We start from the raw sequence: 19,380 nt of genomic DNA on the forward strand, positions 1-19,380 counted from the left end.
GGACAATGAGTCATTCAAATGAATACTAAAATTGTGCCAAGTCTATGATCCAAAATGATTTGAAACATGCTGAAATCCAGTCATAACAAAGCTACACTGCAACCATAAAATCACTGATATGTAAAAAAACCCAAAAGGGAATAAAGTAGGGCAAAAGTTGATCATGTTGAAATCATTTTCCTTTCAGTGTATAAATGATCGTATACTAATGTCATTCCGTTCAAGTATCTGTTTAAACAAAATGCATAAAATGACAGCTGTTATTGGTAGCACATTTCCATGAAGCTACAATAAATATTTGGACTTATGATTCATGAATTACAAGCACTTTTCCTAGAATGTAATTATTCTCTTGAATTTAAACCCTGATATTTTCAACTCGTACACATTTACACTCGTACAGTATTCGTGCAATTTGTGTTTAGAAAAGCAAGTAATACATCAGCACATTGATGTTTCAATGAGACACTCCAAGTTGAAAATGCTTCCCAAATGTTTAAACCCTTGTAAGTAAACGGTCAGAAGATAATGTTCCCCTTTTCAGCTCATACACTGTCACTGTGAGTTCAGTAGCTATAGTTTGCTTGCAGACTGAATGCTGCAAAGGAGTAGTAACTGGTTTTGTTCTGTGTTCTTGCCACATTGATTTCCAGAGTTATGTGTCCATTTCTCATTTTGACTCTCCATTCCTGACAGCAGTCTGGGTTTCACTGCTACAAGATTTACTGCTATGCGCTCTTTGCTCTTTTAGAAAGTGTTAACTTTAAAAGCTCCAAAGAAGGAAGGCTCTTTGTTGATATTTTCTAGAAAATGTATTTAGAATGATTCCAAGAATTGAATTTAAATGCGTTTTTTTAAATAAAATATTGTCACTTTCTTCACTTTTCCGCTTTGTACACCAATTTCTCTCTCCCCTATCTGCGAGGATGATCTGGAGACTGGTTCCCATAGCTCTGCCAGCAATTCTCCTCCACAGCCAAGGTGTGCCCGAGCTATTCCCTGAGATAAGTGATGCTCCAGTTTTTCACTTCCTAACTTTGGGCAAAAGCATTGTAAGGTGCCTTCTCCCACAAGTGGCATCGATAAGATTATGTGTCTTTCAGCTTCATGTTTTATCTTGGGACTTCCCCTCGACATGAAAGGTGCTTTATAATGCAATTTGTCAGTTGTTGTTGCTGGTTTGTGGTTTCTCCTCATCCCTAAAACTTGTGCATTGCATTTGTTTGTTACAGCCATAATGGTAGACTAAGTTGGATTCAAACCAAGATCTCAGGTGTAAAAAGTACTGTAGCTCAGTGGTTAGAGCACTCACTTTGCAAGCGAGACACCTGGGTTCAATTCCAGGCAGAGCGAAACCTTGGGCAAGTTTCCTTACTCCATACGCCTAATAATAATCCCTCCAAAACAAAACAATAATAAAATTGATCATTTTCAATCCACGACTGTTTGTGGGACACTGCTGTGCGCAATTGGCTGCTGCGTTTCGCCCACAAATATACGGTCAATTCACTATACAGCATATTCTGTGAAGCGATGTCCAGAAGACGTGGACAGCGTTATATCAAATGCAAGAATTATTATTATTATTATTATTATAATAGATGTATGCGACTGCACCATCTGGTCCGAGATATAATGATGAATATCTGTTACATTTGGCATTGCGCCTTCCATATCGGGAGGTACGTCAAAGGGCTTCATAGGATTTACTATGAAGGGTAGTGACCATGTATTTTGCAGTCACTTTAGAAAACCATTTTTAAAGTATGTAAGTCTGGTGTTTCAGAATTAAACAACATAAGAGAAAACAGCTTTTTTTTAATTTAAAAAAGGTGCTAAATATCAAATTGAGATAACAAACAATGACTGCTTTACCTGTTATATGTTAGCTGAAAGCAACACTCAATAATAACGAAGCAAGAAAATACAGCACCAGAAGCATAATAATAATAATCCTTGCATTTGATATAGCACTTTTCACGTTGGGAGGATGTCCCAAAGCGCTTCACAGAATATACTGAAAAGTGAGTTGACTGTATATTTGTGGTGAACGCGGCAGCCAATTGCGCACAGCAATGTCCCACAAACAGTCGTAGATTGAAAATGACCAATTTATTATTGTTTTTTTTGGTTTTGGAGGTATTACTATTAGGCGTGTGGAGTAAGGAAACTTGCCCAAGGTTTCCCCCTGACCTGCCTGGAATTGAACTCAGGTCTCTCGCTTGCAAAGTGAGTGCTCTAACCACTGAGCTACAGGACTCCAGCTTTACCTTTTTACAGGTTAACTGCAAGGAATGCTAGAAAAAATTAAAATATGTCATTAAATGGCCTGAAATGTTATCAGTTATATTTATGAGACACTCACCTCTCTTGTCTCTATGCTGTGCTGATATTCACCAATTTCACCAAGAAGTTGTTTTGAATTATTTTCCTTTTCTTCTTCAAGCTTGCTTTCTCGTTCAAGTTGCTGAAACTCAAAATCTTCGTATCGTTTCACCTCCATATCTAACTGTTCACCACCCTATTAGGAAATTTATCGATTAAAGTATTACCTCAAATAAGTGCAAAGATGAATCAAAGCATGCAATTGTTGGTTAGAATAAATTTTCAGCTTCACTAAAAATTCCTTTTCAAATTATCCCACCTCCGAGTTATCCAGTTCCTTTTCCCACCCATTTACACTACCTACTATTAGAAGTATTCCCTTGGTAAGAGGGCAGGTAAAACATTTCTAAACTCTACCCTGCGTGAAGGGTGCTATATAATTACAAGTTGCCATTTCCAATCATGCTCTATAACCAAACAAGCCCATCAGGAGATGCAAGATATTGGCCTGGGTTCACTTATCTTTAATTTTATAATCACGTTGACCTGAAGCAAAGCAGCCACAAGGCTACACTTGGTGCCTCCCAATAATAATAATCTTTTAATAATTTGATATAGCGCCTTATCACATCTTCGAGATGTCTCAAAGCGCTTCACAGAATACTGTAATTTGAATTGATTGCATATTTTGTGGGCAAAACGCAGCAACCAATTGCGCACAGCAGTGTCCCACAAACAGTCGTGGATTGAAGTGACCAATTTTTTTTCTTTTTGAAGGAATTGTTAACTCCGGAAAAGCAATCTGCCAATCGACTAACAACAAGGTTCCTACTTACTGCTAGGTTCACAGAGGTGTGTGGAGCAAGGAAACTTGCCCACGTTTCGCCCTGCTGGGAATCAAACCCAGGTCTCTCGCTTGCGAGGCGAGTGCTCTAATCACTGAGCTACAGGACTACAATCACTAAAAAGAGATTGAAATTGAAATAAAGTGCGACCAAAATGTCCTAAGCAACTCAGAAATGTTCTGAAAAGCATTGAGCATTTTGAAAAACTAACGATTCAGTTATACCTCATGCATTGTGTCCAAGCAATACTTATAACAAAACAGTTGGCAGAAGAGTTGTACAGAATTATTAGCTTTGCTTGCTTACAAACACACAGTCACTGCACTTTGCAGTAAAACCCTGCAAAGCATTTTGAGACATCTTGAAACATGCGTAGGCACATTTTCAAAGGCAAGGATTATCAATATAGAAATGTTCATTAGTCTGATTCATGTTTTCAATTGAATCAATGAAATAACTGGTCTATATCAAAGAATAGGAGTTTGTATTTTCTCTATTCCCCCACCACTTTCTCCTGCTCCATCTCCTCATACACCAGAGCAGGATGACAGAACCCATGTCCACTGCCATCACTCTTATTTGTTTGCCAATGAAGGCATTGATAGTTCAGCTCTGCTTTCCACACTTCACTTTCCATTCCTGCCTTTGAATCTTGTTTCCACTGTAGGTAACAGCACAAATTAATGAGCGAAACAGAAAATTCACCACTTGGGTTTTCTTAATTAATCAATACTTTTATTTTTTAAAGGGCGTTGACAGAGCGAAAATGGCACTTAGAATTCCCGAAACAAAATCTTGACACGTATATGGAAAGATTTTGAAAGTAATTACAGAATCAAAATGTAGATTCCTAAAAACAGCTGTATTATTGATGCATTTAACAGGAAACGTGATGCACACATGAGGGAGAATGAACTAGAGAGAGTACAGGAGAGGGGTTTAGGAGGAATGGTGGTTTGTGTGGAGTATAAACACTAGCACAGACTAATTTGGCGAAATGGCCTGTTTTTGTATTGTAACATTTGATGTAATTTTATATTGAATTATATTAATTAAGAGCGATTCTCCCAAAATTAATACATTTAACGACCTTGTCTGCATGACTTTAATCCAACAACATGACCCGAGCGTATTTATTTAATAATTTATTACAGATTTATTACAGATGCAGTTTAAGATCGGAGACAGAGACATAATCTTTGCCGCCAGTGACGGGTCTGGTCTGATCTACCCCTCTAAGTCTAGCTGATGAGCCAGCCTGGCTGGTCTGTGTTCAATAGTCCTCTGGAGAATTGTGACCCACCTGATTGAGGAGACTGCCACAGAGGATTAAGTCTTTTCTGACTTTCTATTGCCAAGCACATCACCTTGGAGCCAGTCCAGCTCCAAGAAGACCCCACTTACATTCACCATACCCTTTAATTCTTCCCCTATCACTTGCATTTATTTAGCGCCCTTCACGCAGGATAGCATCCCAGAGCACTTGCTCTACCATCAGCCCCATCGGCCACAACATACACGGACAATTCAATTTACAGTATATTCTGTTAAGCGCTTTGAGATGTCTCGATGTTGTGATAAGATGCTGTGTCAAATGCAAAGATTATTATTATAATTATCTTCCAGTTAGTTTGCTGTGCAGGATTTGAAAACTGTGAATTTTTTGATTCTGTATGCCACATCCTTCATGCACAAAATCTATGATAGTTCGGCTTTGTGCTGCTCCATCCCCATAACGTTTCGGGAGGAGGATATGTTAGTCAGAGAAAGAAAACAAGTCAAAGACACAGCAAGAAATACAATAAAATGTTAGAGGCAGAGAAAAGGGATAGGAGAGAGACAGCAAGAGGTAGAGAGTCAGATAGAGAGAGAGAAAAAGACTAAGAGAGGAAGAGAAGGGCTAGCACAGTACGGCAAAGTAGCAGGATTATTCCCGATGGAAGAAGTATTCGATTAATATTCAAAGAGTCTAACTAATGAATAATAACCGAAATGCTGAGAGAGAGAGAGAGGCAGACAGACAGACAGACAGACAGACAGACAGACAGACAGACAGACAGACAGACAGACAGACAGACAGACAGACAGAGCACACACAGACACAAACACGTATGTATGATATCCAGTATCCAACAGTTGCCTCCCTTATATTGCCTCCCACAAAGTTTTGTTGGAAACAAAACTGAAATGTTAGTCACAGTATTATGAGTTAAGTGCAGTACTTTCATGAATTTAAATTATACTTTTATATCCACCCAGATGTCCCACACATAGCCAAGACCCCCTCTGAAAACCAGCAATAATAATAATAATAATCCTTGCATTTGATATAGCGCTTTATCATCTCTTCGAGAATTCTCAAAGCACTTCACAGAATATACTGTAAAGTGAAATATATTTTGTGGACAAAATGCAGCAGTCAATTGCACACAACAGTGTTCCACAAACAATCATGGATTGATGTGACCAATTCATTATTACTATTTTTTTGAAGGAATTATTACCCCCGGAAAAGCAATCCAACAATCGACTAACAACCGGGTTCCTACTTAATGCTTGGTAAACAGATGCGTATAGAGTAAGGAAACTTGCTCAACATTTCGTCCTGCCTGGGAATCAAACCAGGTCTTTCACTTGCAAGGTAAGTGCTCTAACCACTGAACTACAGGATTCCAGGATGAAGATGAGGAGAAGGAAAAGGAAAATAAGGTGAGGACCACTGAATGCCACCCAGAACCAGAATAACATAACGTAGCTCATAAATAAGAACACAAGAACATCAGAATTGCTCAACAAAAGAAGACCAAGGTCCATCCAGTTCGCCTCCCACCATTCTGGCAGTCACATGCACATGTCAAGTCCCAAACTATACTGTATCCCATGATATTATTTCCTAAAATAAAACAGAAGGAGGCCATTGGCCCATTGTGCCTCTGCCGGTTCTTTGAAAGAGTTATTAAATAGTCCCACCCCCTCGCAATTTGTAAAGGTTTAACATCACTTTGTCAACTTGTCCTGCCACCTTCAAAGATTTGTGCATGTGAACCCTCAGGTCTCTCTGTTCCTGAACCCCCTTTAAAATTTATCTTATATTGCCTCTCCTCATTCCTCCTCCGAAAATGTATCACTTCACACTTCTCTGCATTAAATTATATCTGCCATGTGTCTGCCATTTCACCAGCAAGTGAGAGGACCTGTGTTTGAATCCCAGGCAGGGTGAAACTTTGAGCAAATTTCTTTACTCCACACATGTCTCTGTTTACCTAGCAATAAGTAGGAACCCGGTTGTTAGTCGATTTGTGGATTGCTTTCCGCGGGTACTAATCCCTCCAAAATAATAATAATATTTTGGTCACTCAATCTAGTGGGACACTGCTGTGTGCAATTGGCTGCAGCATTTCATCCACAAAACACACAGTCACTTTGCAATGTATTCTGTGAAGCGCTTTGAGATATCCCATGGATGTGATAAGATGCTATATCAAATACAAGGATCATTATTATTATTATTATGTCCTCCTGCAGTCTGCTACTATCTTCCTCACTGTTTACTATGTTTCCATGTTTTGTGTCATCTGCGAACTTTAAAAGATTTTGCTCTATATACCAGGTCATTAATATTTATTAAAAAGAGCAGTGGTCCTAATACTGACTCTTGGGGGACATCACTGTATACTTCCCTCCAGTCTGAAAAACAACCGTTCAACACTACACTCAGTCAATTTCAGATCCATGTTGCTACTGTTTCCTTAATCCCATGGGCTTCAATTTTGCTAACAAATCTATTATGTGATAATATTATCTTCAAAGCCCTCCATGGTCTTGCCCCCTCCTACCTCTTCGACCTGCTAACCTCTTATCAACCTGTCCGTTCCCTCCACTCAGCAGGTTTCTCCATGTTCCCTGCCTGGCCTGCCCCACCATCAGCGATCGGGCCTTCAGCCTCTTTGACCCAACCTCTGGAATTCCATCCCACATTCCCTTCATCTTGCTATCTCCCTTACCTCTTCAAGGCACACCTCAAGACCCTCCTCTTCAACCGTGCCTTCGACCACCCTCCTACCCTCTCTACCCTCCACCCTCGCTGATCCCAACCACCACACCACCCCCCCACACAGGTCTTAATCCCTGACTGTTCAGCACCTCCCCACGCAAAAGGCGCTTTACAAATGTAATTTTGTATTGTATGTGGCACTTTATCAAACGCCTTTGAATGTCCATATACTCTACATCAACTGCACTACCTTCACCCACCCTCTCCATTACTGCATCGAAGAACTCCATCAAGTTAGTTAGACACAATTTGCCTTGTTGGCTGTCCTTTATTAACGCATGTTTTTCCAAGTGAAAATTATTTTTGTCACGGATAATGGTCTCTAGAAGTTTCTCTTCCACTGACGTGAGACTGACTTGGTCTGTAGTTACCAAGTTTATCCCTATCCCCTTTTTTGAACAGGGGTGTAACATTTGCAATCCTCTGGCACCACTCCCATATCCAAGGAGGATTGAAACATTGTGGCAGAGCCTCAGCTATTTCTACCCTTACTTCCCTCAGCAATCTTGGATACATCCCATCCAGTCCATGTGACTTTTCTACTTTGAGCATTGCCAACCTTTTCAGTACCTCCTCTCTATCTATTTATATCCTATCCAATTTCTTTACCTCCTCCACCTTTACTGTGACATTAGCAGCATCCTCTTCTTTTGTGAAGACAGATGTACTCATTCAGTACCTCAGCCATGCCTACTGCCTCCTCAAGAAGCTTTCCATTTTGATCCCTAATCGGCCCCACCCTTCCTTTGACCATTGTTTTACTCTTAATTTGGTTATAAAAATCTGTGTGTTCCCTTTTATGTTATCCACTAATCTTTTATCATATACTCTCTTTACCTGTCTTATTCCCTTTTTCAATTCTCCTCTGCACTTTCTGTATTCTACTTGATTTTCTACTGTGTTATGAACCTGGCATTTATCATAAGCCTCCTTTTTATGTTTCATTTTAATCATCTCAGGGTAGGATCCTCCACAAAAGCATCTCACAGTGACATACAGGAATGATATCACCAGTCACAAGAGGTCAGACATTGCCCTTTGACAAAGGACATGATAAGGCATTATATCAAATGCAAAACCCTCCATGGTCTTGCTCCTCCCTACCTCTGAATCCTCCTAACCCCCTACCATCCTGCTCGCTCCCTCCGTTAGAAGGCTTTGGCCTGCTTCACAGCCCCCGCCTCACTCGTCCCACTATTGGCGGGTGGGCCTTCTGCCACTCTGTCCCCACCCTCTGGAGCTCCATCCCGCAGTCCCTCCGCTTCACCCCCTCCCTTGCCTCTCTCAAGACCCATCTCAAGACCCTCCTCTTCGACCGTGCTTTTGATCTCCCTGCTTCCCCCCCCTGCCCTTCACCCTCCCCGATCCCGACTCCTAGTTCGGGTCAAAAACTCTGTCTGTCCAGTGCCTTGGGACCTCCTCCCGACGTGAAAGGTGCTACACAAATGTAATTTTGTTGGTGTTGTTGTTGATCTATCATCCTCTGAAATAGGAAGAGACCACGAGTGTCTTAAAGCCAGAGGATTTGTAACTGGTGGTTTTCAGATTGGTTTCCGTCAAGTGCTAACAGCAATGAACAAAGCACAGAGATGAGTTCTTCATTTACTACTCGCAATAACTGAAACCATCTACTAAGACAAAAATGAATGGGCAAGTATGAACTAAATACAGATACATTCTTCCTAATTTACTCAACTTTACACATGCAGTTTGTTCAGAATTATTATTTGTGGGGCATGGGGAAATCATCCACAGATACTTGTTTGTTTAAGAAGACAGTCAATCTGCTGACATCTTATTGAGGTGATCTTCCCAAAGTTTCATTGAATATTCTGATATTAAATGCAAATTTTGTTCTTCTGTGTGTTCTCCGCACAGCAATTTCCACAAACAACCATGGAGTGAATGACAGTAGCAAAAACATGTAGAATATTTTAAGGTGGGATTTAAAGATGAGTACAGAGAGGGCCTTTTGCTGAAATTGTTATAGAGTCACATGATGTTTGTGATATTCTACACGATCCTCCTATTGGTCATTGACTACATTGGCTGTTTGTGGGACATTTTGCTGTGCACAAATTTGTTGCCACGTTCGCTCACAAAATATAGTCACACCACTTTACAGTTTATCCTATCAAGTGTTTTGAGACACCTCAATAACCGTCATAAGGTGCTGTAACAAATGCAAAGTTTTTTATCAAAGGCATCAAACTATACTACACAATTCAAGGTGCCTTACTGGAGAAAACAGTTTGAAGTCAGCCATACAATAAAAAGAAAAAGACTTTGGCCCTTTCTTTTCCCTAATCTTTGCATTTTTTCCAATCAAAGCAGTTCGCAAAATAACAATTAGGTATAGAGTCTGATTCAGCACTGATCTGTTACTGGGGGGTGATTGCTGAATGTGTTTGTTGGGTTGAAGACAAACAAGATTACACAAAATAGATTGGTTTCCCTAAGTACTGCTGAATTTTGGACCAAAATCCAGTCAAACTTTATACCCGAGCCCTTCTACAGGTTAGCCTTTAAGCTTTGAATTTTGAGGATCTATAAATTACAGTAAAAGAAAATTTCCTATGCACGATCTCATGCTCAGTTTTAAATATTTCAGTGGCTTCTTACAATTGGTGATCCGTCCAACACATGTGGAACCATCCTATCCTCTTGGGAGGAAGAAAGTGTGGTCTCCTTGGAGCTGAACTGGTTCCAAGGTGACATGTTTGGCAATAGAATGTCAAAATTGAACCAGTCTTCTGGCAGTCAGTGGTGGTCTTAGTAAACCAGTTCTTGAACCAGACGGGTCCGCAGTATTCCAGGGCACTGCTAATAGCATTGATAAGAGCACAGCCAGGCTGTGTCAATGGGCGTAGGGACTCCTCCTATTCACTTCTGTTAACCCTGCAAGCCAAACCCTAATGCCAAAGGTGGTTCAAGCTGTACAAGGAGCAGGAAAGCTTGGCAGACAACAACAACAAGGTTACATTTGTCTAGCGCCTTTCACATCAGGAGAACGTCCCAAGGTGCTGGACAGAGTACAGCATTTCAGACCCGAGCTGGTTTCAGACAGTGCTTTCAATGGAAAGCTGTGGTTTTAGCAGGTTGGGACATCCTCCCGACGTGAAAGGCACTTTACAAAAGTAATTTTATTGTTGTTATTGTTAGACTCCAGCAGTAGTGGTGTCCCTGAGCCTTGGCTCTTGCAAACCTGCACCTATTACTTTCTAGAATTAGTTAAGCAGGATGCATCCCTCCAAGGAGAGAGCAACAAGGATAAAACCAAACCCTCTAATTCTCTTAGTGTACTTTTTATAGGGGCTAAACTACATCAGACAGACCTAAACAGGGTCACTTTGACTTTGCTTATCAGGCCTTATGACTCATTTATCTGGAGACTGAGCTTCAACAATTGTGGGCCTTCCTATCCTCAAGACTTCATTCGCATCACAAAAGACATACATGTTTATAACACAATTCGTACTTTATGTGGGAGCTTCTTCCTTGGGCAATAAAATCAAAACAACCCAGGTAGCATTGATTTGGGACACTGAGAAATCAGACACCAATGCAACCCTTTTACTGTACTGGCAAAAGCACTGAGCTTGCCAAGGTAATGATGATCAAAAAGCCTCAAGAGCATCACATTACTGCAGCCTTCTCAACCATAGTCAGCAGAGTCTGTACTGAGCTGATCAAGTTAGCTACAGGAATTCAAAAGTGTTCAGGATGGGCAATGCTAAAAATTACAGACAGCCCAGCCATTTCCCTTTGATAATAGCACTAGTCAGGAAATTAGCTGAGGCGTGTCTGCAATAGACCTTAGTTTAGAGCCAAAATTCCTAAGCGCTCACAACCGGACAACTGATACTCAGTGGGAGAGTTTCTGACAGCTGGCATCAGAAGACAAATAGAGCATAAAGATGGCATCTCAGCTACTCTAGAGCTCCTAAGCTCATATGTCCCCCAAACGTGGGCCATAGAAACAATAATGCCCAAAGGCTTTAGGAGATAGGATTGAACAAACACTATACCTTGTTTGTCAGCAGCTGCTACACTCCTTGACTGCAATCTGATTATAACATAAAGAATGACTGACTGTCTTGAGGCAAAGTAAACTGCACACATGTCCGAGAGAGACTACTTATGCAGTAACTGGCATGATAACAATTAAAATAGCAGATGTGTACCACACCTTTTCATGTCATGCCAGCACTATCCACAGTTTCATCCCGCTGCTCCAAAAGATATTCATTATCATATTCTCCCCAACAAGGCCAGAAATGTGTTATTATTCCTCTTTTGCCTGGCAATATCCCAGGGCACAGATATTGAGCTGAACTGAGACACCCATGAAGTTCAGTCTGAAGGTGTACAACACAAAGTATTGCTCTCATCCAACATACTACACAATGTACTTTTCCAAATATTAGAACCTCTCCAGATATAAACTCAACTGTCTTATTTTCACAGTGAATTCCTCTCTTCCCTATCATTTTCTAATAGTATGAACCTTGAGCAGCTACATGGGTTACTGCCTTGAGATAGAGCTTTCTTCATTTACTAACACCTTTTATTCTCGGCTGCCAAGCCAAACTTCAATACAGCTACTGGTCATTGACACTATGAATCTTAATCTTCTTCGAAAACTTTACAAGTGGAACCTCATCAAATGCCTTCTGAAACTTTAAATAGATTTATTTCCACTGGGCTGCCATCATCTTCCAGTTCTGTTAACTTGTCAAATAATCCAAGAAGTATTACAAAACAGAAGCTAAAATAAATCCCACATTGACTCTGATATTGACCTTCACTTTTGCAATTAACATGCTCTGTTTCGTCATCATTGTTTTCAAATCCATCTTAACGTGGAGATTTATTTCATATGTAGTCCACATTTTCTCATGTAAGGTTAACATGAAAAATAAATGTATTAGAATCTGATTTTAGTATTTCAATTATCCCGCACATTTATTCGTCATAAATAATAATCTTTTCTTGGTCCTGGATAACCGTCATGTTAAATTAGTCAGATTTGTAAATTAGGCATTTTAATAAAAGTATTACCTTAGCAATTATGTGAATCTTGAACTTTGTAGAGGAAAAAGATTATTAAAATATGGTTAGAAATGACAATCTCATGAACCAGTGAATTACTGACCCTCTTCAACTGTTCTTGCAAACCCTCTCTCATGGACTCTGGACAGTTATGAAGCTGGGTCTTCAACTCAGAGTAAAGATCTTGAAGCCTTTCTATCTTTTCTTTCTCAGCTTTCAAATTTGTTTTTTCCTAAAAGCAGAGTACAGAATAACAAAAAAGGAAAGGTGGTTTATAATTAGCCCATGCAAAAAGCTGTTAGCAAGCCCATCTTCTTTGAGATCAATATGTACGTGAAGCAGTATTTCAATCAAAGCTGTTCTCATATCAGACAGAAAGGAAAGAATGCTTTAACAACAAGCTGTTGGAACAGTGATCTTCCAGTAATTAATAATCTAATGCAATATGAATCAAAGATGCTTACATGCATGTCTCATGCAAACTGTGATTGTGATACAACCAAACAATAGAACAATGCAATTAAAAGCTGGCAGCAAAAACTAGTTACAAGATACAGAGAGAAGAATTAAGCTTTCTAATTTTAAAAAAATCATCCAGTTATTTCATGTAAAGATCTAATATTAGAAAACTAATGAAAATATACATAATTTTACATCCAATGAAAGGAGATGTTACCTTATGATCACACTTGAGGAGAAATTTCACCTGAATCAACATTTACTCTTTTTATGTAACATTTTAGAGAGCATTCTGAATTTGGCAAATTCTTAAATACAATCTCAATTTTGTAGTCAGTTTCCTACAAATTCTATTAGGAACTACAGGAAACCAACTTCAAAGTTAAGACTGAATTCAACTTTTACCAAATTTTGGATGTTCTGAAATACCGGACAATATTTTGTATTTTGTGGGCGAAACGTGGCAGCCAATTGCGCACAGCAGTGTCCCACAAACAGTCATGGCTTGAATGACCAAAATTATTTATTTATTTGAAGGGATTATTACCTCCGGAAAAGTGATTCACCAATCGACTAACAACCGGGTTCCTGCTTACTGCTAGGTAAACAGAGGCGTGTGGAGTAAGGAAACTTGCCTAACAAGGTGGAAAGTTAGTGTGTTAGGAGAGAATTGAGCAAAGGCATGGTCAAAGAAGTAAAATTTTTGAAGGATTTTGAAACAATGAAGAATGGTATGAGGCATTCAGATTATAAAAAAGAATCCTACAGAGTAGAAAATACCAGGGAAAATGAACTCTACTAGGAAAAGGGAACTCTACCAGGACTGCTCCAGGCTTCGTAACTGATTTATTCCAATGACCTTTGTTTCATAAAACAACACTCAAACACAAACAACAGACATGTCCAGAACTATTTAATCTGCCATGACCATTTAATCTGTCTTTTGTGGACTAACTCTTCTTGAGGTTACATCCAATCTCTGACCTCCAGTTTTCTCTCCTCACTTCAATTTAATGATCCTTAAACAGATTTACATTGGTCTGATTACTTAATTAGGTTAGGTTGAATAAGTATCTTGTCACTAAAATGTTTCTTTGATCAGCTGTGTGTCTGTCACATGTGGAAACCCATCACCATGCTTAAGAGTATCCAAACTAAACTGAGATTTCCATGCATCCCACCCACACACGGAAATCCCAGAGATAGATTGTTGGAATGGAATGCGCACTCTCTCCCGAGAAGGACGCATCCTGTTTACCTAATTCCGGAAAGTATTACGCACAAATTGGCAAGAGCCAAGGCCCAAGGACCCCAGAGTGTGTGTTGGGGTACTGCTGGAGTAACCAGCCAAAACTACGTAGCTTGCCATGGATATTGCTGGCTGGAAAGCTTTCCCGCTGCTTGTCCAGTTAGGACCACCCTACTCATTAGGGCTTTGGCTTACAGGGTTAACAAGAGCTGAGGGGGATGACTCCCTGCCCCCAGTGACTGGTCTGCCCTGTCGATGAGCCAGGCTGGCTGTGCTGTCATCAGCAGTGCCCTGGAATACTCCAGACGACCAGGACCATCACAGATGGCTGACTTGATTCCGACATTCCAATGCCAGTAATGTTATCTGGGAGTCAGTTCAGCGTTTTACAAATGTAATTTTGTATTGTATGTTTATCCTTAGCATGTGCACATTAATCTGAGGTGGGACAAATTACCGTTAGCGGGATTTATTGAGTTTGTTCTTTCAGACGTCTGAAACAAATACATTACGGGACCGGAGAAAGAGACAAAGAGAAACAGACAGAGAGTATTACTGATCACTAAGTCATAGCAGGTTGGTAGCACCAGGTCAAGTTGATTTACTGCGCAAGTATAATTTCCTACCAGATACTAACATATGCAAAGCTAACACACAGGACAGCATAATTCAAAATTCCCTAAAAAGTCACATCATTCTTCCCACATTTCAAAATAGTTGGAATTGTACAAAACATAACATTCTAGTTGACATGTTCAGAAAAATGACATTCTCTCAAATCATTCAGCAAATTGTCACCTCATATAGTGCTTCGTCCCCTCCGCTCCACCGTCGATGGCCGTGTCTTTAGCCACTACTCCCCGAAACTCTGGAACTCTTTCCCTCAATCCATCCGCCTTGCCCCTCCCTCCATCTCCACTTTCAAATCCAGCCTAAAGACCTTTCTTTTTGATTGTGTTCAAGGTCACCTCCCTCCTCCCTCTCCCCAGACTCCGCCACTCTCAAGCTCTCTGGCTCGCTGCCCTGGGTGAAGGGCATTATATAGTTGTTATTGTTACACCTCTGTTGTTCTCAGATCAGTGGTGGAGATGAGAGGATATCCATTCCTGTGCTCTCTGTATAAAGCAGTGATGTGCAGAAGGTCCTTGGCCAAATTATTCGGAAATCCCTGTAGAAGTCAGGAAGCCCTCTATACTGACTGCCTAAGAGCAGCTACTCACTATCTCCTAAATCAGATCAATCAGAGGCTCAAAACTCCATCTAGTCTTAGTTTGTAAGACCATCACATCTAAAAGTTTAGGACTGTGTAGGTTTTTAAGCTGTTTCTCATTAAGACATTTTAAGACTGACGATTTATTGCTTCCCAGTAATCGCAATTACTAGACAAATATGTAATGTTTCCTGTGGATATAAAATGGTTAGATGGCTTGGTATGTGTGGGATGGTATTACTTACATTACTGTATAATATCTTCGCTCTGCAGTCATGTGTCTGGCACATGTGGAAACCCATCACCATGCATAAAATTCCAAACCAGGGTCCTACAGATTCATGGCACCAATACATGGAAAATGTCCCTGTGTCTGAAGTGGAAAGCGCACTCTCTCCCTGGAGGGATGCACCCTGCTTACCAAATTCTGGAATGCATTAGGCACAGGTTAATGAGAGTCGAGGCTTGGGGAACCGAGGGTGTTCGTTAGTATATTACTGGAGTTTAATCAGCTAAAACTTCATAACTTGCCACTGAGAGTACCATTTGACAAGCTTCCCGATGCTTGTCCAGCTAGGACCACCCTCTTGTTAGAGCTTTCGTTTGCAAGGTTATCAGGGGCTGAGTGAGAAGAATCCCTGGCCCCAATCTGTCCCTCAGAGCCCTGCTTGAACCACGCTAGCTAGTCTGGCATCCGCACGTCTTGGAGTACTGCAGGAGCTAGATTACAGCAATCGCCACAGAGAATTGGCTCAATTCCAATATTCAATTGCCAAGAACATCACCTCGGAGACACCGGATCTTAAAGAACACCACACTTACCCCCCCTCTCCCTATCCCCATCCAAGGACAATAGTCAATAGTTAATCTTCTGACAACTGACAAGCACAGGTTTGAGTCCTCGCAAGGTGGCTTGAATTCTCTGTGAGCTCCCTGTTGAACAGCATAGGTCAGCATGGAATGTAAGAGCATTGGTATGTCCTCCTGCCCACAGTTCAGACACATATCCCTCTTCATTGACCATGTTCTACCAGTTGGAAGTGCAATCCAAATCAAGATGGATTCCCAGCACTGGATATATGAAGGTGAGTCCACAAACCGGGACGCCAGGTAACACCTTCCAGCAACTGTCCCAAGCCTCAGAGTTTCCTCATCAGCTACCTGATGGGCAGCTGCTTTCAGCAAGAATAATGTTCAATGTTGCAGTGCAATGTTGCACTCTGTCCCTGTTCCGGCATCAGATCAGAAATCTATAAGCAATAGGACCCCTGGCCCCTTAAGACTCCACAAGATGGTTCACTTTAATTGGATCAGTCCCCCTTTCCCTTACTAATGAGCTCAATGGTTTTTTTGCCAATAGGTGAAGCAAACCACTTTCAATGTTTGAAACAGCTATTGGAAACTGATCATTTTTATCTCCAATAAATATGTCAAACCATTTTAACACAGAGGATTTAGGCTGAAAATCTGATACCAGAAAACTTCTGACTCACATTTCACGAGCGTTCAAAAGCTTTTTTTAAAATAGTTTTTCACCATAAATGCCATTTTACAACAACAACAAGTTGGATTTATATAGCCCCCTCCATGCCGGATGGCAACTCAGAGCACTTCACAGTAACGGATCCTGGGGCCGATCCATGGGGAGGGGGAGGAAGGTGACCAAAGGCGCAGTTGAAAAGAAAGGTCTTCAACCGAGACCTTGGTGAAAGTGAAAGTTTAAAGTCGGTTTTCGATTAAAAAAAAATTCTGTTTTTTTTTGGTGGGGGAGATGGTGGGTCCAAGATGTGTACACATTGGGTTTGGTTAATGCCTGGACATCAAATTCACAACAACAGCTTATATTTATGTAGTATCCTTCACATTGAGTAATGTCTTAGGAAGTCCCAAGGCGCTTCACAATTACAGGTTGGATGTCAAGCAAGAAAGAAGGAAGTCAGGTGTGGTCGAAGAGTTAGGTTTTCACGTTGGACTTAACTAAAGATAGATGACCCGAGGCGGAGGGATCGATGCAGGGAGTTCCAGAGGTAACAAATGAAGGCTCGACCATTGAATCACACACACGTACAACATCTCTGGTTCCAGGAACAGGCACACATTGCATTGCAGGAGAGCATCGCACGTGCAGCGTTCTGGGAATTGTAGCACTGTAAGCTATATGTGCATCAAGCGTCCGTGTTTTTGTCGATCGGATATATCATGAGCAATCGGTGAAAGAATGTTTGTGGAGTTGTACAGTTCACCCATTGAATCTGGGTAGCTTCAAGCAACAACCAATTGGGGAAATAAACAAAGTAAGCGTCTTCTTATGAAAAAAACAAAGTATTTTTTGCACAGCCTGTGAATCACTGAGTAAAACTGCAACTCAACATGAAAGTGTTCAATTCTCCAGCACTCTGAATCCAGAATATGGGAATTAAAGAATAAGTCAAAGTTAATGGATTAGCACTATGTCGCCTCAGCAGTATCTTTTCAATGATTCCTACCTTAGCCTTTTCAGAATTGGCACTAGCTTCCAGATCAGCTATCCTTCTGTGTAGCTGACCCAACACATCTTTCTCATGTTGAATATGAGTTGTTTCAGAGTCCTGCTCCCCTTCCAACAAAGCACGTTCCATCTCCATCTGAAAACATTAAACCAGCAAATCTCTTGAATTATAACAAGGGCTTTACATTTTTTGTAAAGTATATGGGAAAATATGCTCTGCGGGCTTTTTCAATTTCTCTGATTCTACTGAGATTTAAAATGTACATTTTGGAGAAAGTAAAATTTTCAGATTTTGAAAAGCATCAAATGCATTCCATATTTCAAATGCTAAGAGCTGAGTTATCAGTACATTTGCACTAAGTTAATAGTAAACATTGCAAAGCTCATCTGGCATATTTACTCCGCTGGATATATGGGGAGTGCCATGCCAATTGCAGCATGGGATGACATTTAAACAAGTGAACTTGCCCACATAATGCAAAAGTGAAGAAGTTTTGCATTTGTTTGGCTGTTTGACTATGAGCGTTGTAAGTCTCCTACCAAAGCAGGATCGTGTAGTAATTTATAGTAGTTCAGTGGCTATACTGAGTGTAAAACAAGCACAATACTAGTACCTTTATTATTATATTATTATTATAATAAAACATGTGGCCAGATGGAATCATTGTTAAATATCATATCAAACAAGAATTGGTATGTCATCCTCTGTGTATTCAGTACAATAAATAGGTTAGCTGAGGTGTGACTTGTTTGCAATGGTGAATGAATAGGTTACTTGACATGGGTCACTGTAAGGCAACAGATATCAATGGCAATTCATGGAAAATGTTTTAAGAGCAAACTGGGACACAAAATAAAAAGTTTCTGAAGAACGTCAAGTGGAAATGCAAATTAGACACATGAAACGAAGCAAACTAACCAGTCTGAGAGAAGGAAGCAGACTGGGAATGTACATTAGAAGCGCTAAACATAACTGAAAAAAGTTAATATTTTAAAATTCTTCAAGTTGCCCGTTTAGTATGGTTTACTGTACAAATTGTACTTAGTGTCTTTGGCTTGCTCTCTTATGATTTGCGTATCAGTGCCGTGTATGAAAGCCTATTATTGGCATTCTGCTAGAGTATACAGCATATTGGCTAGGACCAGTGAGGTCTGGCTCGTTTGCACTGGCCTCAAATTTTCTCTGATACTTGGAGAAGCATAAGGCACACAAAGGCACGTAAGTAGGTAAATGTGCAATATAAACAACAACAAAATTATATTTGTATAGCGCCTTTTACGTCGGGAGGAAGTCCCAAGGTGCTGGACAGACAGAGTTTCGGACCCGAGCTGGGGGTCGGAATCGGGGAAGATGGAGGGCAGGGGGCAGGGGGGGAAGCAGGGTGATCAAAAGCATGGCCGAAGAGTGGGTCTTGAGATGGATCTTGAAGGAGGCAAGGGAGGGGGCGAGGAGGAGGGACCTCACTAAGCCAGTCAGGAACCTGGGTATCTTGTTTGACCCTGAACTGTCCTTTCTACCCCACATCCACTCCATGACCGGCACTGCCGACCACCACCTCCATGGCCAGACTCCACCACTGCTTCACCCCTCAGGCTGCTGAAACCCTCACCCACACATTCGTCACCTCAAGGCTCGATTACGGGAAATCCTTCCTCATCGGTCTTCCCAACTCTTCCCTTCACAAGCTGCAGATCATC

The 19,380-nt window shown here is 40.8% G+C and overlaps 1 protein-coding gene across 3 annotated transcripts in view; it reads right to left on the reverse strand.

Annotated features, from left to right (window-relative positions):
* Positions 1 to 19,380, reverse strand: part of phldb2b (pleckstrin homology-like domain, family B, member 2b) — a 101,222-nt gene that overhangs the window by 34,677 nt on the left and 47,165 nt on the right. For 2 of the 3 annotated variants that reach the window (XM_007908714.2, XM_007908713.2), the window contains exons 9-11: positions 17,681 to 17,818; positions 12,380 to 12,508; positions 2,366 to 2,521 (exon numbers count right to left, since the gene is read on the reverse strand). In XM_007908714.2, the coding sequence (XP_007906905.2) occupies positions 2,366 to 2,521; positions 12,380 to 12,508; positions 17,681 to 17,818 (423 nt within the window). The remainder of the gene's footprint in view (positions 1 to 2,365; positions 2,522 to 12,379; positions 12,509 to 17,680; positions 17,819 to 19,380) is intronic. The other variant, XM_007908717.2, reaches the window with a different exon arrangement.

The sequence above is a fragment of the Callorhinchus milii genome, unplaced genomic scaffold, assembly GCF_018977255.1.
Source record: "Callorhinchus milii isolate IMCB2004 unplaced genomic scaffold, IMCB_Cmil_1.0 Scaffold4, whole genome shotgun sequence".
In the NCBI taxonomy this organism is placed as follows: domain Eukaryota; kingdom Metazoa; phylum Chordata; class Chondrichthyes; order Chimaeriformes; family Callorhinchidae; genus Callorhinchus; species Callorhinchus milii.